Source organism: Argopecten irradians, chromosome 11, assembly GCF_041381155.1.
Source record: "Argopecten irradians isolate NY chromosome 11, Ai_NY, whole genome shotgun sequence".
NCBI lineage: Eukaryota > Metazoa > Mollusca > Bivalvia > Pectinida > Pectinidae > Argopecten > Argopecten irradians.
The window spans coordinates 9,331,390-9,351,884 of NC_091144.1; the positions used below are offsets into that span (position 1 = coordinate 9,331,390).

Sequence of the window (20,495 nt, forward strand, 5' to 3'; positions counted from 1 at the left end):
ATTATCAGAACGTCAAGCTCCTGTAGGCCTACATGTCATGAAAGTGGCTAAAATGATTTTAAATGGTTTAGTGGCAACCTCTAAACGTGCTTTAATATGTATATATAATCTGATAATTGTGCTTATAAAATTATCGATAATTATGGATATGGTAAATATTAAAACCTTATTAACTGCCGTAAGTTGGAAGATTACGCCACTTTGGACATTTAGACAAGAGGCCCAAAACCATTAACGGTCATCTGACTACCTTGGCAATAGTAAAAATAATTATATATGGTGTCACTTTGCCAGGACCATGTCAGGATCATTTTCAATTTCTTTCAACAAATTTCATTTCAAACAAACGGCCCAAGGGCCTTAACATATAGGAAATGAATTGTCATGGTAGCTATCTTTGATTTGGGATCAACCTGAGATGTAACAACACTTTGTCGGGACCGTGTCAGGATCATTTCATGCAAGTTTCAGCCAAATCGCACCGGTAGAACTTGAGAAGAGGTTCAAAATGTGTTTTCAAGATGGCGGCTGTGGCGGCCATCTTGGATTTCAGATCGACCTGAAAAATAACAACACTTTGTCGGGACCATGTCAGGATCATTTTATGCAAGTTTCAGCCAAAATGCACAGGTAGAACTTGAGAAGAAGTTCAAAATGTGTTTTCAAGATGGCGGCTGTGGCGGCCATCTTGAATTTCGGATCAACCCGAAAATTAATAACACTTTGTCGGGACCATGTCAGGATCATTTCATCTAAGTTTCAGCTAAATCGCACTGGTAGAACTTGAGAAGAAGTTCAAAATGTGAAATGACAACGCACGGCGCACGGCGGACTACGACGGACGAAACATGACGACTATAGGTCATGGTCAGATGACCTAAAAATGTTCATCGTCTGTCACGTGCTATTTGATCAGTAGACAAAGTTTTTCTTCCATTGTGTATTTACACGTACATGTGGCATAACGCAGTCGTGATAAACAAATCTCCATTTCGTCCTGAAATGTATTTGCTCCCGAACTAATATGATTCAAATTACAAAAATCATTATTGTAACAATTTTGATGTTTAATGTGAAATCAAGAACGTATCCTTGGTGAAATACTGATTTCATTTTTTCCGTTGCGGGCTAACTGTCACTAGTAGGGACTAAACATGTGGGGCGAAGCGAAGCATTTTCGGGACGAAACGTCTTCATGCATTGTAAACAACATTTTTGGGATGAAAAGTCTAGATACATTGTAAACAAAATTTTTCAAACCTAAGATCATTTGAATAGTAAGAATGTGAAAGCAGCAACTTGCTATTCCAATTTCAACATTACAGATATGCTTATTTCAGTAATTTTCATATTCAAAATTTGTGATTTAAAATTCCCGGTAAAATCAATGCTGTTGAATTCACTGCCGTTAGGAGCGCTAGTATCTGCGAGCAAGTTCTTAGCCAATTATATTGAGGAAATTGCATATATTGCAATGACTGATAGAGAATTTTGCAACCACGATCACAAAGGCGAGGTTATTACCTCGTCACAAACCTTTGGAAAGGCATTGTGAAGTATTTAATCATAAATCCAGATTGTGACCTTTATCACTGTTGAGAAAACATAAATTATCTTTAGACCTTATATTATAATTAGCTGTATTACCGCAAGCATCCACATCAGGGCCGTGAATTTGAATCCCATGTGGGTCAGTTGCCTACAACTGACCAATGGTCAGAGGTTTTCCGTGGGACCTCCATCTCTTTAAATGAGCCTGGCAGTTAATAGGATGGTAAAACCAATCAAACAAACATTAACACTAAAAAAAAACACAAAAAAACATTCAATATAAAATAGGACTCAAAAAATGGTATTCTTTTTAATTTTTATTGCATTCAAATCAACAACTCTTAGCTCACTTCCATTGGACCATTGGACAACATATAATCTAAACGAATACAGATTTAATTTAGACAATGAATGACATTAAAAGTGTTTCAATGATAAGATGTTACCTCTTGCACTAATGAATATGACTGATATGCAAGTGAAAGGGCAAACTTTCATTCTTAATATCATATTCAAGGTGGTACCAGTATTTATGGTTTTCTTACACAACTTTCACCACGTCATTGTTAAAGCTATTTCATCATTAATATATTGTCATGATAAATTTTCCATGACGGTTTTATCCTTTAATTTTATTAAAAACTGCAGGTAAAACTTTTGCCATTTTCACTTAATTGAGATACAATAGATGTAATTATTTTTAAAATTTCACAAATTAAAATTTTTCTTATCTATGATTTTTAATAGCCATTATTATTTTTTTCGTGAATTAATTTTTCTTGATCTTAAATAACTTCCTGCAAAAGAACGAAAATATTATCTCTGCAAAAATAGCCAGCTATACAGTACTATAACTTATAAGTGTCAATGTAGAGATGGAATTTAATGTCACAAAAACAACTGGCCATTCTTAGATGAGAAATTTCAACACACATAATATGGTGAGAAGATTTCATGAATAAGTTGTTCGTACAAGATCCTGTTTTGTAGGGGGGCAATAGAAGCCAATGTCAAAAGCATGTCTTATACAAAAATTAACTGATGTATTCTGTCTTTTTTCATCTCTGTATAAGTTCTATTTTAATCATGCATATCTTTCTATTTATCATGATACATCACTCTTTTTAACTCTCACTCCACTCTCTTTTCCACAATCATTCGTTCATCAAAATAAGCAACCATCTTCTTCTGTGTCAATTCTCTTCAATACCAAACATCTTTCTCACTTTACAAATTATGATATGGCCTTTTACTTTGCTGTAGAATATTCCCTATCATGACTTTATTCTATAGCTTTAAGTTGTTAACAGCTTCTACAACTACAACATCATCAAATGGTAATAAGAAAATCATTCATATTACAAAACAGATGGATTTGATTTTAAACAAACTAAATGTATGAAATGTTTATTCCCCATCATGTTTTCTGCTTTAATTGATAAGCACACCCAATGACCATTGCATGTTCTATGCAGAGCCAGAGCGGATTTTTAAATCTGCAAATTTTGCAGTAAAGGATTTTTGAATTATCCTATAACCAATATGCAGTTTCTGTTTTTATGAAATACTTATTTGGGTCCCACAGGATTAATTATACACAAGTTTGACTAAATCTATTTAGTATACAAATTAATGATGCCATTTACGAATGCAAATTAAAGATTTCTGTGATTGTTTTTGCTTTAAAGTAATAAATTTGTGTCAGGGACAAGAACCAGTACATCATGGAGACAACAACAGTGATATAAATACATTGTCAGTCAATGATGATTTTTAAAGGTTTTTATATCATTAGTGTTGCATGATAAACAAAGTACTGAATAGTTTACTGGGTAGCAGTTGAATATTTCGGGTGGTTTATTTTCGCTACATTAGTGTTTTCACTGAAACCGGCTAATTTTAAACTCCAGTTAAATCTTCAGAAAGTCATTGTTGTACATTAGAACAATGGTTCAAAGAGTTTGGTAAACTGCGAAATTTCACCTCTCTTGGGAATATGCCCAGTATAAAACACCACTGAAATAAATACAGAGATTCTTGTCACATAACATACTGCATCTGAGAAGAATACATACATACAAAGACAGAAATGATTTAATATCAGTTGTTTTGAATAACTCAATAAAGGATCTTAACAAAAGAAATAAAAAGATAACAAATAATAACAAATATACCCAAATATTTTCCTTTTATGATGCAAAGTTATTTTGATGTTATTTAAATACATGCATTACTCTAATTGTGACAGGTCACAAATAAACACTAACAATGAACATTCTTATAATAAATACACCAACATAGCCACATAATGGTAAACGTGTGATCAGGAATACAGATCATACGACAGGGAGTTGAAACACTTAACCAATCCATCATGGCACCAAATACTGTTTGAGATGGTTACGAGTCTGTGAACACTTTCCAGAAGTTTATTCAGCACACTCCCTGTACTTTTTGATTCGTTTCCATTCTCCTGTCTGATAGTTCATTTGGAAAAAAGTGTCTGCAATCATCGTTTTCTGTGAAGAGTCTAGTTGTGAAACCATTTCTTTGTTTTCACTCAAACGAATACTTAATACACTGCCTTGCTGAGGGCATGGATTTTCTGAAGGAAAGAACAAAAAATAAATCTAAATCACAATCAATTCAGAAGTTTCAATGTAGGAACAACATGCTTAATTATTACAGAATATTCACCAAATAGTCCCCTTCTAATCCCTATTGAGGTACAAAACATGTCATAATTTTGCTATGTCATTTATATGATTATACCGTTTGCAAATAGACGTTACAAAATGAGTGATTATTATCTATTATGTTTATTTCACTCAAAGTTTTATTGTTAACAAGAGCTGTTGGAGAACAGCAAAGCTCGCCTATTCAGAAGAAGTTGATGTTCAAGTATTTACTATTTAAACATGGAAATATGACAAATTAACAGACTCAAAAACCCACTAAAGGGCCCCAAATTGGTTGTATTATCACGTTCAGCATCCATACACATTAGGAAAATAAAATCATAAACATTTATAATGACTTATGCTTAAACAATTGACAAAATAGAAACTTGCTCAAAAACTTTAACATGGAAATATGACAAATTAACAGAATTAAAAAAAACCTAAAGGGCCCAAAATTGGTTGTATTATCACGTTCAGCATCCATACACATTAGGAAAATAAAATCATAAACATTTATGATGACTTAAGCTTAAACAATTGACGAAACAGAAACTTGCTCAAAAACTTTAACGTGAAATGGGACGCCAACGCTGACATCGATGTCGACGCCGACGTCTTCGAATAGGCGAGCTAAAAAACCACAAGCTATTATATTATAATTAGAATGCTATTGAAGTTCATATTACAAGTGGCATGTGTAAGGTGCACTCCATTAAATATGGTAGTAAGAAGGATAACTCTTTCTCCCTGTCATGTCTGTAATGCTAAGTGAAGTTAGAGAACAAATACTTCTGTTTTTGTATATAAAAAGTGAACTGTAAATGAACATATTTTTTCTACAATAATTTTTCGTGTGCAAAATTGACTTTGGACAGTTCAATGATAGCTATAATAGCAACATACAGAATATGAAATTAGTGCATTTAAAATAATATTTCAGCCCAAACCCTCTTGTGAAAAAAATACTAAAATATACTACTGCTGAAAGATATATAAGTTTACTGTATTTTGTGTTTGAGTCGTCTGTGAATGAACATCATAAATACACCTATCATACATAAGGTATAATTGTATCCAACATCTTGTGTGTGTGGGCAATCCATAAGTAGATTTCCAATTATAAAGGCATGGTGTAGAGATAATCTCTCAGATATGTAGTGGTAACTTACCTCGTGATCCTGCCATGAAGCCTAGAATTAGGGCTTTTTCAGGTCTGGTAACTTTATTTGATGTCCTAAACATTTCTTGTGCTTCCAACATTTGTTCTCTCTGGAATTAGACATGTTGATTTTTTTTTATTTCTTCGACCAGTATCAGAAGGATTTTTCAATGTCAGAATGTTACATAAAATTGCATCTTTTACTTTATAAAATAAATGACAATGATGAAAATATTAAATTTTTATCTCTTTCAGTAGAATATCAAGCTCAATCAATCTTGAATCAAAGACTGATTAACAGTTAACGATAATTTACAGTTAGGTTATTTTCTCTTCTCATTTTAGCAGATATTTGGTGAATAGACAAGAATATTTTCAGAAGTGAAGAGTAATCAATTAAGGAAATTTGATTTAAATAATAAGTCAAGGAAATTAATGTCCCTGAATTAAGATTTCTTACCGTGAGTGACAACCCTTTCTTGGGCTGTCCTGGCTGGGGGGTAGGCATGACCGGTGTAGGTTGTGTAGTTGCTGTGGTAGTGACTGGCTGGACCAGCTGTGGGGGCAGAACTGTCGTAAATGTAGAAGGTGTTGTTGGGGTCCCCGCCGTGTCGGAGGTGGGTGATGGCTCAGAGGGGTTATAGGAGGGCGTGTCAGGGGTACCCCCGCCTGGCCGCGCTGATTTGTTAAGCTGCTGTAGTTGTTGCTGAAGATTTTCACGGGCCTGTAGTGTAGTACTGGATAGAGAGGCAGCTGTAATAAAAATAACATACTCAATATCAGATAGGGATAGTAAATAAAAACAGCAAGATTATTTACACTAACACACCCTGAAAAACTTGAAGTGAAAAAAAGCATGAAGATTTTTATGTGCTTATATTTACCTTGGAAGGGTGTGACTGAAGGGTTTGGTACCCTTGATGTTGTTGCTGGTACATATGAAGCGGTAGGTGTGGTGACACTGTTTGTACTTCCAACGGAAACAACTGCAATTTTCTATTTAAAAACAAAAAATGAGATTTTTACCTATTTACCAGGTACTACGTACAGCACAGAATGATAACAATTATCTACAATATTTTTTTTCCAAAAGATTTAAAGAAAAATTTCAAAATACATCTTGTTAGTACTAAAGAACTTACATAACAGTGCGCATGTTACAATTTTTCCTCCCATAGAAAACGGAAGACATCCAGTCACTATTGTAATATCTAAAAGTTTTGATATATTAGAATAAGACGTACTGATGTTGGACCAGACACCATTGTAATATTCATAGGATTAGATATGTTAGTAGAAGACTTACTGATGTTGGACCAGACACCAGTCCTGCGGCGTAGTCGGGGGTGTACGATGCTGTCGTTGTCGTGGCTGCAGCAGCTGATGCTGCCACTGCTTCTTTTTCTTTTTTCTTTGTCTCCATCTCCTCCATATCTGTCATCAAACAACTCTTCATTCAATATGTACCAACTAACTAACTCTATCAGGTAAAATATGTTCTACCATGACAGTTAGTCTGCTACTATATCATCAAACCTCTGTGAATACTTAATTTTTGTCCATGAAAATTCGGAATATTGAAAGTTTTCATAGATTGGCATACAAAGAGTGATTGGCATTGGCTTGTTACTGTTTGATCAAGTTGAGATGCATACAATATATTGATAGTCTAATGTATTGTTACCATCCTACTAATTATATCTCGTCTTATTCCTACATACCTGCGATCTTTTTGCGTCGTTTGGCTTCCTTGGCTCCCACAGGAAGTGCTTCCAAATCCAGAAGCTGAAAAATCATTCATGGACATCTTTAATGCTACTCATTAGAATACCATGGTTTTTTTTATTATATAATTGGCTTGAAAAGTTATCCCCCCAAGACAAGAATTCCACGGAAATGGATGTGTTGCCTGCACTGCATCACAATAGTTATATTTATAGTTGTAAATATTGTTAATACTTAGGTGAAGTTATCAAGTCCTGTAACTCTTGCAAATATTGATGGATTTTGAGAAGTATCGAACCCATCTAAGATCTCATTGATATAAAGCAATATACCAAATTTGGTTTAAATCGGACAATAAATACTAAAGTTGTCAAGCGAGAACCATGTTTCAACGATTTTAAAGTCCCGTAACTCCTGCAAATATTCACAGATTTTGAGAACTATCGCACATATGTAAGATCTCATTGATATAAAGCAACATATCAAATTTGGTCGAAATCGGACAATAAATACTAAAGCTATCGAGCGGAAACCATGGATTTTTCTGTTTTGAGGATTTTAAAGTCCCGTAACTCTAGCAAATATTGACGGATTTTGACCATTATTGAACGCATCCGAGATCTCATTAATATAAAACAATTTATAAAGTTTGATTGAAATTGAACAATAGATATTTAAGTTATCGAGTGGAAACCACAGATTTATATATTTTGACATTATTTAAGTCCTGTAACTCTTGCAAATATTGTCGGATTTTGACCATAATCAAACTCATCCTAGATCTCATTGATATAAAGCTATATACCTAATTTGGTTGAAATCGGACAATAAATACTTAAGTAATTGCATGGAAACCATTTCCCCGGACGCGGACATAGTGATACCTAAGTGTCGCCCTTGCGTGGCAGGCGACACAAAAAGTAAAGAGAAAAGGCATAAAGGATTTGCTAATACATTAAAATGAAAAGACAATGTTAAAAGCTTTGGAGGTAAAGAACTATTTTTTCTAACCTTCTAACAAATAATTTATCATGTTCTACATTTCAACAATGATTTGAAAGTAACTTTCCCATCAATTTTCCTAATACATGATCACCCTAACAAAGTTAGTTTACCTTGATACCACCTTCTTTACGCATAGGACTAGGACGATGTGAGGACAGAGGTGTTCCTCCTCCCATCGGTGAAGAATTGAGTCTGTTCAGGCCGGCCGACGGTGACCTAAATCCTGGTGTACTGACACTACGTCCTGGCATACCTTTCAGGGGCGCTAGAAAACATAACATAATTGATTATAAAACAAGGACAGATATCTCCATATCTGTCATCATAGATCAGAGGCATCACATGTTGTAACACATAGGATGAGGGCGTTTATACAACTTCAACTCCTTCTCCAGAAAAAGGAAAAGGCGCTTATAGGGTGAGGGATGCTAATTACGGTGGATACAGTATGTAAACATTGATCAATTTTATCAATTTGCTTAGTTCAGTATATACATATTGCAAAATTATAATAGGAACCTTGACGAGGAATGAAGTATAATATATGATAACCATAAATGTGTTGTAACCATGTTCTTTATAAACATGTTTTACTGTATAAGTTTACTACAATACAACAATGCTTTTTCAGATATATGGACTAAAGAAAAATAAAACAATTATGTAAACTTAGACCAATTCTATCAATTTGTCATATATCATGTGAAAGTGACCCGATGGATTCTATACTTACTACCATCATCCATCTTCTTGGCAAAGCTGCGCATCTTTACAGGAATGCTGTTGGGTACATTATTTTTCTTGTTAGATGCTACTTCTGATGCTGAAAATTACAATAAGTTTAATATAAATATTAAGCATTTGTTGATATTTCCAATTCACCGAAATTTCATAGGTTTTTCCTGCATAAAGCAGTTTGGTTTTTTTTGTGTAAAAGATAATCTACATAGCTTTTGTTAACATAGTTTGATAAGCTTACATTTCTGTAATAGTTCAGCCCTAAGAATGGCAGACTTGGGTTTTCTCTTCAAAGCAAAGTGTTTGACTGGAGCTGGTTGAGTGCCTGCTACAGCAGTGAAGGCAGTCTTGTTGAGGAACTGGCATTCCATAGGTAACATTCTCACACTGGCTGCTTTCTTCACTGTAAAACCATAATTGTGTATACCAAGTAAAATAATTATCTTACAATAAGGAATAGTAAGCAGGGTTTGTGCTGGGTGTTCCATAAATGGGGTCCTTCTTAGATTAAATGGGGCCCCTTATGCGATCATATATTAGAATAGATCTAAAACTATCAGAAACAAGAGCTGTTGAAGAACAGCAAAGCTCGCCTATTCAGAAGAAGTTGATGTTCAAGTATTTACTATTTAAACATGGAAATATGACAAATTAACAGACTCAAAAAATCCCTAAAGGGCCCCAAATTGGTTGTATTATCACGTTCAGCATCCATACACATTAGGAAAATAAAATCATAAACATTTATGATGACTTAAGCTTAAACAATTGACGAAACAGAAACTTGCTCAAAAACTTAAACGTGAAATTGGACGCCAACACCGACGCCGGGGTGACATCATTAGCTCCCCCTATTCTTCGAATAGGCGAGCTAAAAATGTGGGGTCCTATTCAATTACTAAGCTTAACAAGGACATAGTCATTCAGATCCCCCGCCAATGGAGTTATCAAAGCTGAAGTAAGTTTGATTGTGGAGACTTATGTGTATGAAAAAAAAACAGGAAAAAGGAAGTTGAGCTAAAGAAAGATGGAGTATAATTCAAGTAGAGCGGGGCTGCAATTGTTGAATCAGGTATACAGCCTTGACATTTATATTAGACTATATACACAAAGATGGGTGGAGTTTTGCAAAGTAACATTTACCATTTACCACGATATTTTCAGCAATGTTTCCATGGTAACGGAAAAAATGCAAAAAATGAAAACCTAAAAATAGCAAAAGGTACTACTAGACCATAAACAGAAAGTGTCTATGAAGTTTCGTGGAAATATCTCTGCTGGTTTTAGAGTTATGCTCCGGAAATGAACCTGCTACAAAATATGATATTTTCAGCAATGTTTCTATGGTTACAGAAAAAACCACAAAAAGTGAAAACCTAAAAATAGCAAAAGGCACTACTAGACCATAAGAACAATGTGTCTATGAAGTTTCATGGAAATATCTCTGCTGGTTTTAGAGTTGTGCTCCGGAAACGATTCTTACACAAAAATCTGCCATTTTCAGCAATATTTCCATGGTTACAGAAAAAAGCACAAAAAGTGAAAACCTTAAAATAGCAAAAGGCACTACTAGACCATAAGACTAATGTGCCTATGGAGTTCTGTGCATATATCTCAACCAGTTTTCCAGTTATGCTGCGGAAACGAACCTGGTACAAAAATATGATATTTTCAGCAATGTTTCCATGGTTACGGAAAAAGTGCAAAAAATGAAAACCTAAAAATAGCAAAAGGCACTACTAGACCATAAGAACAATGTGTCTATGAAGTTTCATGGAAATATTTCTGGTTTTAGAGTTGTGCTCCGGAAACGATTCTTACACAAAAATCTGCCATTTTCAGCAATGTTTCCATGGTTACAGAAAAAAGCACAAAAAGTGAAAACCTTAAAATAGCAAAAGGCACTACTATACCATAAGACTAATGTGCCTATGGAGTTCCGTGGAAATATCTCTTCTGGTTTTAGAGTTATGCTCCGGAAACGAACCTGGTACAAAAATATGATATTTTCAGCAATGTTTCCATGGTTACGGAAAAAGTGCAAAAAATGAAAACCTGAAAATAGCAAAAGGCACTACTAGACCATAAGAACAATGTGTCTATGAAGTTTCATGGAAATATTTCTGGTTTTAGAGTTGTGCTCCGGAAACGATTCTTACACAAAAATCTGCCATTTTCAGCAATGTTTCCATGGTTACAGAAAAAAGCACAAAAAGTGAAAACCTTAAAATAGCAAAAGGCACTACTAGACCATAAGATCAATGTGTCTATGAAGTTTCGTGGAAATATCTCTTCTGGTTTTAGAGTTATGCTCCGGAAATGAACCTGGTACAAAAATATGATATTTTCAGCAATGTTTCCATGGTTACGGAAAAAATGCAAAAAATGAAAACCTAAAAATAGCAAAAGGCACTACTAGACCATAAGACCAATGTGTGAATGAAGTTTCGTGGAAATATCTCTACTGGTTTTAGAGTTGTGCTCCGGAAACAATTCGTACGGACGGACAGACGGACGGACGGAACCCATTTGTATATCCCCCGCCAACTTCGCGGGGGATAAAAAGGAGATGGGGACAGCATAAATGCAACCTCTGGTACTAGTACAGTGTATATGTTTACCTGGCAGTTATTATTTGAATAATAAAGCAGGGTGCAGCAAAATGTACAACAACTGTTTGTGAACAAAAAAGCTCCTCTCTTGGTTACTTACAACAGATTACCAGAATCAAGAACATTTTAGCCCATTAGGCCTATTGAAATTATCAAAATAGTGTTTTCCTCATTAAGATAATTGTCCATACTGAAAACAATACTTATTTAATCCTATGTATAAATGCAGACAACACTGCCAGTTGTTATGATTTATAATAGTATTTCAATATTTACACCAAAACTTAAAAAGTGATTTTTGGACTCACTTAGCCTTTTGAAATTCTCAAAATTTTAAGTTTTCTGAGCAATTAATGGGACATATTCTGATCTTATCAATTTCATCCTGGACAAATAATATTTTTAATGGACTGGATCTTGACTAAATGAAAAAGTTGAAGTTATGGAATGACAAAGGACAACAGTGAGAGAACAAATCTGATGGTGACAAAGAGAAAACACCCTAGCTTACAAAGCACTTTGATTTAACGTACCAACTTTATTGAGATCTGCTAGTATCTCTGTAAATGTTGCATTGTTGTCGTTGAGATCTAGGTTGAGTGATCCTGTAGATGGGAAAGGTCTGAGAATCTCTCCCACCATGGACACCCATTGGTCACTGTCATGTATAGCCATTAGTAAGATCTCTTCCATGTCCATCCGCCACTGAAACATCAGGAATGTCACACAACATAATAAATCTGGTATGATGAATTATTTCTGATAAACAGTTAAAATATCAAACATCATACTCACTGTCCTCTGTCCCTTAATATTTACCAGGATATTAACATTATTTCACAAGCTTTAAGGCTGAAAGAATTTCAGTCATGAGTTCTGCAGGGCTAGGTTAATAATTCTGGTAAACACTTTTGGTATTACAATGGTAACTAGAAATATATCTGTTACAAATTAAGTGCTCGCTAAACACTTCCTAACCTTAATTTCCCCTATGAAACCATCCTCTGCAACAAGTGTACGTAGCACTTTCCCTCTTTATCTTTGGAACTATTGCAAGATGGTTTACGCCCTTGGTGCATTGTAATAAATACTTTCCTTTACTTCATCAGAACTTTAAATGTGACATTACTTTGAAGTTCTTTGTTACATAAAAGTGTGTTTATTATCATATTGATATTGATAGGATAAACTTGTTTCGTTGTTCAAATTAGTCGTCCGCTAGAACACCACCCAGTCGTTGTGCACGTGGTGACTTACCTGTGTCATGCTTGAACGCCTTTCTGGAGTACATTAGATCTGGAGCTTAGACACTCGGACTGTTATTTTATAATGTGTTTTTTATTCTGTTTCTCTGACGCAAAGCTGTGTAATTTTATAAATATTAATCAGAACTGCAGCAAATGCAGTCTATGGTCAAAGGGTTTAGTAAGCGATAGTGCAACGTACACCTTGGACCTATAGGATGATATGAAATAAATTAAATATTTGGCCGGTACTAAAAGTTATACGTTTCGTCACTTTCTTTTAATGACTATATAAACCTGAATTGCATTGTATTGTTCCAGAAGATACCAAGGTCGATCAAATGCTTTGAATATTGTGACCAATGCAAGAGTTTGTATGATACGCTGCTTGAAATTTACACAAAACAAATGGGTTTAGCACTGTGAAATGTCACTGTTGTTAATGTTTACATTTGTAGTAGATTATTGCTGACAAGTATATTGTAAAATATTTTTGAAAGTTTGGTGTCACTAAATCATGGCAAAATCTATTAAACCCTAAAAGACACTGACTTCTGGTCTCGCGTGCGCAGTTGGAATCTGCGCATAGCGGATGTACACAGACTTTACACCCAACAAGGAAAATAACAATACGAGTACACTCGCACTAAAAATACAGCAAAATCATTAAGTAAGGCAAGTCCATTTTGATTTCTTGTTTTTCAGATTTTGGAATTTTGAAATTAGGAGCAAAGTAGCGAAATTTTCTTTATTTTAAAAATATTTTGAAAACACAACAATTGGAGCATGCTAACATTTTCACGGGAGTTTTTATTAGACTTTAAGTTACATTTCATGAAATAACACTTAATAAGCATGTTGTTATGCTGAAATAAGAGTTTTACTGTTTTCTTGTTATTTTCAACATTCATAACTGTATAAAAGATGTTAAAAAAGAAATCTAATATCAAAGATGCTCCACCGCTGCCAAATGGTATTTTGTCACTATTGAAAACAGAAGCAGACGATTTGGTATTTTTCTTCAGTTACAAAAGTTACTTACTTTACACAATTTCCACCATTGAAAAGTTTGAGCTTCTAATTTTACTTAAAGTTTAAAATATAAAACATAATTAATTGCATCCCGAAAAAAATCCCTGACACTATATCCTATTTGGAATGAAGTACTATAAAAAATTTAAATTGCGCATACACCAAAATCAAAACAAATTATTTTATATTATTTTCTGTGTTAATTAGACATACATATACACGATTAAACCCCAATTATTGTTCAAATGATGAGTATCATTTAAGCTCTGTCGGCGGTGGAGCATCTTTAAGGTATTTATGCAGCTATTGAAAATATGCCATTACACATAATGCTTTCAATGCATTGTATGTTTTCAGTAATCATGACAATTTGAACATTAAATGGCAATGTTTAATACTTCAAAGAAATAGCCGAGAAAGTTATATCTTAGTGAACTTTAGTTAATGACAATAATTTGTTGATGTAAGTCAGCCAGTCAAATCACCTGTCATGGTCGCCATTTTCTAGGTGAGCTTGAATGCAAAGTCTTAAGATTTGCAGATATTGGCAAAAAAAGACTGAAATCGGGACACGGACTATTAAATAAAAATACATGTGTCCCTATCACATTATAAGTACAATACTCTGTACCACTCAGCCTGCATGTGGTCACAGTTGTGGTGACAGAAAATCTTGACAGAATGTATGTTATTGTAAAGGTTTGTAAGACGCTTGCTTGTTTCAAGAGACAAGGATTTATAAGTGAGAAGGATTCGTGTCTGTCTCTTTACAATACTAAACACCACGCGAGACGCTTATGAACCGGGAATAAAAACCGTTTTTCTCAACAAATACTTGTCTAATCGAGTCAAACGAAACACCAATGTAAAGTAAATTAAATTTCACAACGTTTATAACTTGCTTTAAAGACGGAAGATTTAGAAGAAATGTCTTAAACTATCGTTAAAAAAATACGACCGCTCATGAAATGGCAGCACGTTTCAGAAAGTAAGAAAGTAACCCTCGCACCCGCAAGCTACATCAAAGGCTGCGGCGGCGGATATCAAAGGAAATCAGTCGTCGCCCAACGTCACGGTCAGTGCACAAACACAAAAGCGCCTGCGCTGTCTTTGCCCAAAACTCAGTGTGACTTATCCTTCTCATAGACGCTTGCTTGTTTCAAGAGACAATGCACGAGTAATTCAAACATCTGAGTGACCAGGAAACGGTGACTAGTAAAAATGAGCCCTGTAATAATTTGCCCAGGTTCATCAGATTCCTGGGCAAGAAAGTTAGAAGTGGTAAAATCTTTTCTTCTTTTTTCATTTTCGGAAAATAGGAGCGAGAAATCCAACAAACAAGAAATCAAATTTGAATGACCTTATAGGCTAAATGATATCATTCAAGACTGTTGTATTGAAACATTAAAGCCGAGATGTTTGTCCTTTTCCTAAAATGGTGGATGTCAAGGGCAGATAACTCGGTGGTAACTCTGTTGCATTATTCATCCCGGCATCCTTTGCATAACATATATATTTCAAATAAAGGTAAGTAACTATAATTAACATAACAAACAAGAGATCCCAGAGGGATTTTGGCGCCCAAAGAATGATCTATGTTTGACAATGGAACGAGGGATCTTTTCCCTGCTTTTCAAACTTTTTCAAACATACTACAGTGTACATAGAAAATTTCAGACAGATCGCTTAAGTACTTTCTAAGAAATAGCGGTAACAAACTTCAACAATGAAATCCAAGATGGCGACCGGTTGGCCATATTGTTGACCGATCAGTCCCAAAAGGCATTATCCACATCTAGGGCCCTAGTGGAACCTATACATATGAAATTTGAGACAGATCCATTCAATACTTTTAGAGAAATAGTGATAACAAATTTTAACTATTAAAATCCAAGATGGCTGCCTGGCAGCCACCTTGTTGACCGATTAGTCCCAAAAGGCATTATGCACAACTAGGGCCCTAGGGAAATCTACATATGAAATTTGAGACAGATCCATTCAGTTCTTTTTGAGAAATAGCTATAACAACCTTTAACAATCATAATCCAAGATGGCTGCCTGGCGGCCATCTTGTTGACAGATCGGTCACAAAATGCAACATGCACAACTAAGACCGTAGGGGAACCTACATATGAAATTTGAGAATGATCCCTTCAGTACTTTCGGAGAAATAAGGGTAACAAACTTTAATTATCAAAATCCAAGATGGCGGACGGTCGGCCATCTTGTTGACGGATCAGTCCCAAAATGCAATATGCACAACTAGGGCCCTAGAGGAACCTACATATGAAATTTGAGAAAGATCCCTTCAGTACTTTCTGAGAAATAGCGGTAACAAACTTAAACTATCAAAATCCAAGATGGCTGCCTGGCAGCCTTCTTGTTGACTGATTAATCCCAAAATGCAATATGCATAACTAGGGTCCTATGGTAACCTACATATGAAATTTGAAAAAGATCCCTTTGGCACTTTCTGAGAAATAGCGGTAACAAGAATTGTTAACTGACGGACGGATGGAATGACAGACAGACGGACTGACGGTCGAAAGGCGATTTCAATAGAAAGGTCATGTAACCTACCGTTCATAACTTTCTTTCATTTATTGGTCAGCCTCAGACCATTCTTGACATCTCATGTGTATTTGTGTCAAAGCACATAAATTCTAACTTAAAGAAAACTTAAATGGTTATTAATTCTATCAGAAAATGGGGGTTTTTTACGAAAAAAAAATGGTGAATTGGTTGCCAGCCAGTACCTCACTCTTCTGACAAAATTAATGTGATTTGCTGGTATTTTGGTATACCACAAGATACAGGTGAATCTAGTGGAAAATCACTTTTCCCTTATCTGATAAAGACCTAATTACACACATTTTTCCTAATAACAAAAGCATATTCAGTGTTTTTCCTGGTTATTTTGGGAAATTGCCACCTGGTGAAAATTTGGAAATTTTGTGTGATAAAAGTAGGAAATGAAAAATAGAAACAGTGTTTATGGAAATTTTGGAAAAGGTAAAAATAGACAATTATGCTTCTCTAAGAATCAAGTGTAAGAATGGATACTAAAATATGACATTCAGACTTGGGATTTCCGGAATTTTTTAGTTTCGTCAGACAAAATATGTGTCAACTCACTGAAACAATAGGCAGAAAAAACACTGATATTAATCTAATACAATTTCTGGAAAAGCCTATCTGTGATCGCAGTAGTTAATCTTTTGTTCTAATGTATTTCTTATATACTGTTACCAAACAGTAATATTATAGTTGTAATGAATAAAGGATTTCCAACGGCAAAAGAGTTATCTCCCCTTACTCATAAGACGATTGATCTCTTTAACTTAACATGTTTCGTTCTGAATTGTTTATTGTGTGTATTGACTTACTGAACTGCTTTAAACCATTTTTGTTTTAGAATCATAATGTTGCTGAATTCCTGGTAATGAATATCAAATTAACAAGAAAAATTATATGTATCGTAGAAAATTTCTACTTTCGCTTTAACGAAAAATTTGAGGCTAAAAGTACAATATATTTCATCGGTCATTCTCCATTGCCAGATGGAAAAATTTTGAAGCCGTAGAGTCACAAAAATGGCAACGAAATTAAGATTTAATTAAAACAAAATGTGAATGTAAGATTATGTTTATAATCCCTTTTATAGGTTTACCTTTTATCAATTTTTTATCATTAATTTTTTAATATGCGAATATTTTGTAATGATGCGTGAATGTGACTTTGGATATATACATTCATGCGCAACACTAAATCTTGTTGTGATTTCCATTTCCGGTTTACCAAGAAAGTTTCCCAGCTTTATATATATGGCATCCTCAATATTCCAGGGGTTTCTCTGTAGTCTTCAAAGGAAATCTTTGCAGGCCTGTGATTGGTTCAGATTTTTTTCTCTGAGCTGCCTTTAGTTATACTAAGAGATAGTCCAGGGGTGTAAAGATCGTAAGTGATCGGAACCCCTGGAGTATCGAGGATGCTGATATCCAGGTTTACATTATTATTATGGTACCAAGACATTTCTACCACAAGAAATTGCTTTGTAAACAGGACTAGCTTGTATGAGATATGTTCTCTATCAATTTCTTATTGGATTTCCCAAAGCAGAGCCATTGAGTGAGACAGGTAATTGGGGTTGTGGGTCCAGAAGGAAGGAAGAAAGACAGAAATGGGGGGGAGGGGGGAAGGTGCTCAATAAGATTAAACAATACGGAATATAAAGTCTCGTCAAAGATAAAGGAATTTGAACGAGAATTCTACATTAACGGTATAAATGTTCAAAATAAGGGGGCTAGAAAAGAATTTTAGGACTTGTCAGAATAATTAAAAAATTGGCACATATAAAATCAGAAAATAAAAGAATCAGAGAAAGTGACAGCCGCACACCTGTTCTACATTTCGGCGATGAATATGAAGAAACGACAGCATCAGCTTGACCTTGACATGAGGCTGGAGTGCATGAAAGCACTGGTGAATGCTCTGGAGTTTCTGTTGAGACAGCTGAGCACATATTGTCTTCCCAGACCATAAATCGTCCGTCGATCCTAACTTGTTGTGCAGCCATAGTGCTGTGTCTCCGGTGGCCATATTGGAAAAAGGTGTTTCGGGCTTTTTGATTGGCTGTCGGTATAGACATATACACTGTTATGATAAGACCCGAAAATTCCGAAAGAAATTAACCTGAATAGTTCAGTCGTTGATTTTAGTATGATTGATTGGAAAAATTTCGAGGCAACTCAAATTTTAGGACGGCCACACATGCGCAACACTGGTTAGCGGGCTTTTGAAAAAAGATTCAGTTGTTGTTTTTCATGAGCAATACGATCGTAGTAAGTATACTGTTAGTTGATAACTCGACGAGCATTATGTAACTGTATATTGTCATTTGTTACTTTATAATCATTGTTTAAAGTCCGGCTGTTCCTATGTCTCGGGTTAAAGAATTTGGTATCCATTCGGATCTGATCATACATGAGCTGAGTTCGACGACTGTCAATAGGAAGCTTAGACCTACCCAGCTGATAACAAGTGATATCTCCTCTCAATGTTTTTAGGGTACACAATGTGATAGATAATTTTACCCAATAATCAGTAAGTACATATTCGACGCGGTAATTAAAGGATCTCAGATCTCGAAACGACTATAAATGAAATGTGCAAAGCTTGGAAGAGTACATTGACCCATTTAAAAAATAATAGCAACTAGGCCTATCATGCATTTAATTAGTCCCCTTAACCTCCCTTATTAGGGTGTTTTTTTTGCTCAGCTCGCGGTACCTCTTAAAAAATGTGAAATCGTTGGACAGATTTGGCCTACGCTACGTCAGCGGAATATTTCTAATATATCGGGCATGCAATCCGATTCCAGTTTTATTTTCAAAAAACCATGTGTAAGTTAGTTATACTATATATGGTGTACCATATTCAATACAATAAGCACCCAGGGACAATTGAAAGGAGGCCTCAAAAGGGGAACAGGCGCTTATAGAGACATGGGCGCTTATTGGGTCAAATACGGTGTAACATCTAATCACTGATCAAATATTGAAGTATAAGTATATTTTGCTTTTTCATTCGTTATAATTATAAACTTTTCAATTACAGGCTAGTGATTGCCTCGTTTAGTACAAATGAGACATGGATTTGATGGAGTTTTCTATGACTGAGGGTAATGACACCCTGACAGGGGATGAAAACTTTCTGCCTCCTCAGCTCATGCAGACCCCTGTAGTGGTCAACTCTATCCTGAAGCCATCCACCAAAGGCAATCTGATGCAACTCCATACCCCCAAACCTCCACAAAAACTCAAGGTAAAGTTCATAAGTCCATACCTCAAACCTCCACAAAGACTCAAGGTAAAGACTTGAGTTCCCTACCCCAAACCTCCAGGTAAAGTCCTCAATTCAACTCTCCAAACTTCCACAAAAATTTGAGGTAAAATTGGCAACTCCATACCCCCAAGCCTCCACAGAAATTCCAGGTGAACCCTCCACATCTCCTCCAATATCTACAAAAAAACTCGTGAAGATAAAATCCTCAGTTTAACATCTCTAAATCTCCTCTGAACCTTAGGTAACCTTCAATTCAAAATGTTTGCTAATTGAGCAAACTGGTATTGATTTTAAAGTCAAGATTTAGGTAATAGTATATATCTACTCTATATCCCTGCATATTGTACATGTTTCAACACAAGCTTAGGACTGACTCCAAGAGAGATCAACAAAACTTGTGGTAAAATCTTACCCTTGGCCATGCTAAACTTAGGCAACATTTGAATAAAAAAAAATTCCAGTGTTAATCAGGGTTTGCATTTACACTGTCCCCATATATACTAAAGCATAGAAAATGAAAAGGACCCAATTTTTTAATCGGAACTCCATTCCAATTACATTAGGGGACCCCATTTTTTGCAATTCCTATGTAACAGTGTTTCTAATAATAAATGGTTATCTTATGACCCTTTCTATATATGCTAACTCTATAGATAATTGAAGTTAATTAAATTCCTTTTACTAGGTGAAGTTTGAAACACCACACTCCGTGAAGAAAGTCACACCAACACGGTATGAAAAAATTGCTGATCTGGATGAGAAAGAGAACTGGATAGAGCGGACAGCCATCGTTACTAAAACAGATCACATAGACAACATCGAGTGTGCAAAAGAGATCGTCGCCAGCCTTGTTGACAATCTACCACTATCTAAAAGGTGAAGGATACAATATGACAAATGGCAT

General features: G+C 35.1%; 2 protein-coding genes across 2 annotated transcripts in view; one reads left to right on the top strand and one right to left on the bottom strand.

Moving 5' to 3' along the window:
* Window positions 1-1,855: 1,855 nt before the first annotated feature.
* On the bottom strand, window positions 1,856-18,363 carry LOC138334710 (negative elongation factor A-like). Its single transcript, XM_069283396.1, has 11 exons — window positions 18,146-18,363; window positions 12,005-12,176; window positions 9,101-9,262; window positions 8,855-8,944; window positions 8,232-8,386; window positions 7,113-7,176; window positions 6,698-6,825; window positions 6,276-6,387; window positions 5,852-6,144; window positions 5,402-5,501; window positions 1,856-4,156 (listed from the first exon to the last, which is right to left on the bottom strand). Exons 1-11 carry the CDS (start codon window positions 18,344-18,346, stop codon window positions 3,981-3,983), a joined length of 1,653 nt encoding a protein of 550 aa, XP_069139497.1. The 5' UTR covers window positions 18,347-18,363; the 3' UTR covers window positions 1,856-3,980.
* A 27-nt stretch (window positions 18,364-18,390) lies between these two features.
* LOC138334709 (mucin-2-like) overlaps window positions 18,391-20,495 on the top strand; it is a 29,624-nt gene continuing 27,519 nt past the window's right edge. The window contains exons 1-3 of the mRNA XM_069283395.1: window positions 18,391-18,588; window positions 19,364-19,570; window positions 20,277-20,467. Coding sequence (XP_069139496.1) covers window positions 19,397-19,570; window positions 20,277-20,467 — 365 coding nt within the window. The 5' untranslated portion in view covers window positions 18,391-18,588; window positions 19,364-19,396. The remainder of the gene's footprint in view (window positions 18,589-19,363; window positions 19,571-20,276; window positions 20,468-20,495) is intronic.

What these genes read in the sequence shown, in the direction of transcription:
- LOC138334710 (XM_069283396.1), bottom strand. Translation starts at nt 18,346, where the DNA reads ATGGCCACCGGAGACACAGCACTATGGCTGCACAACAAGTTAGGATCG. An exon ending in AGAAAGGGTTGTCACTCACG is followed by an intron (nt 5,502 to 5,851) that starts GTAAGAAATCTT and finishes GTCTAATTCCAG; the next exon opens with AGAGAACAAATGTTGGAAGC. An exon ending in CTTCATGGCAGGATCACGAG is followed by an intron (nt 4,157 to 5,401) that starts GTAAGTTACCAC and finishes TCTTTCCTTCAG; the next exon opens with AAAATCCATGCCCTCAGCAA.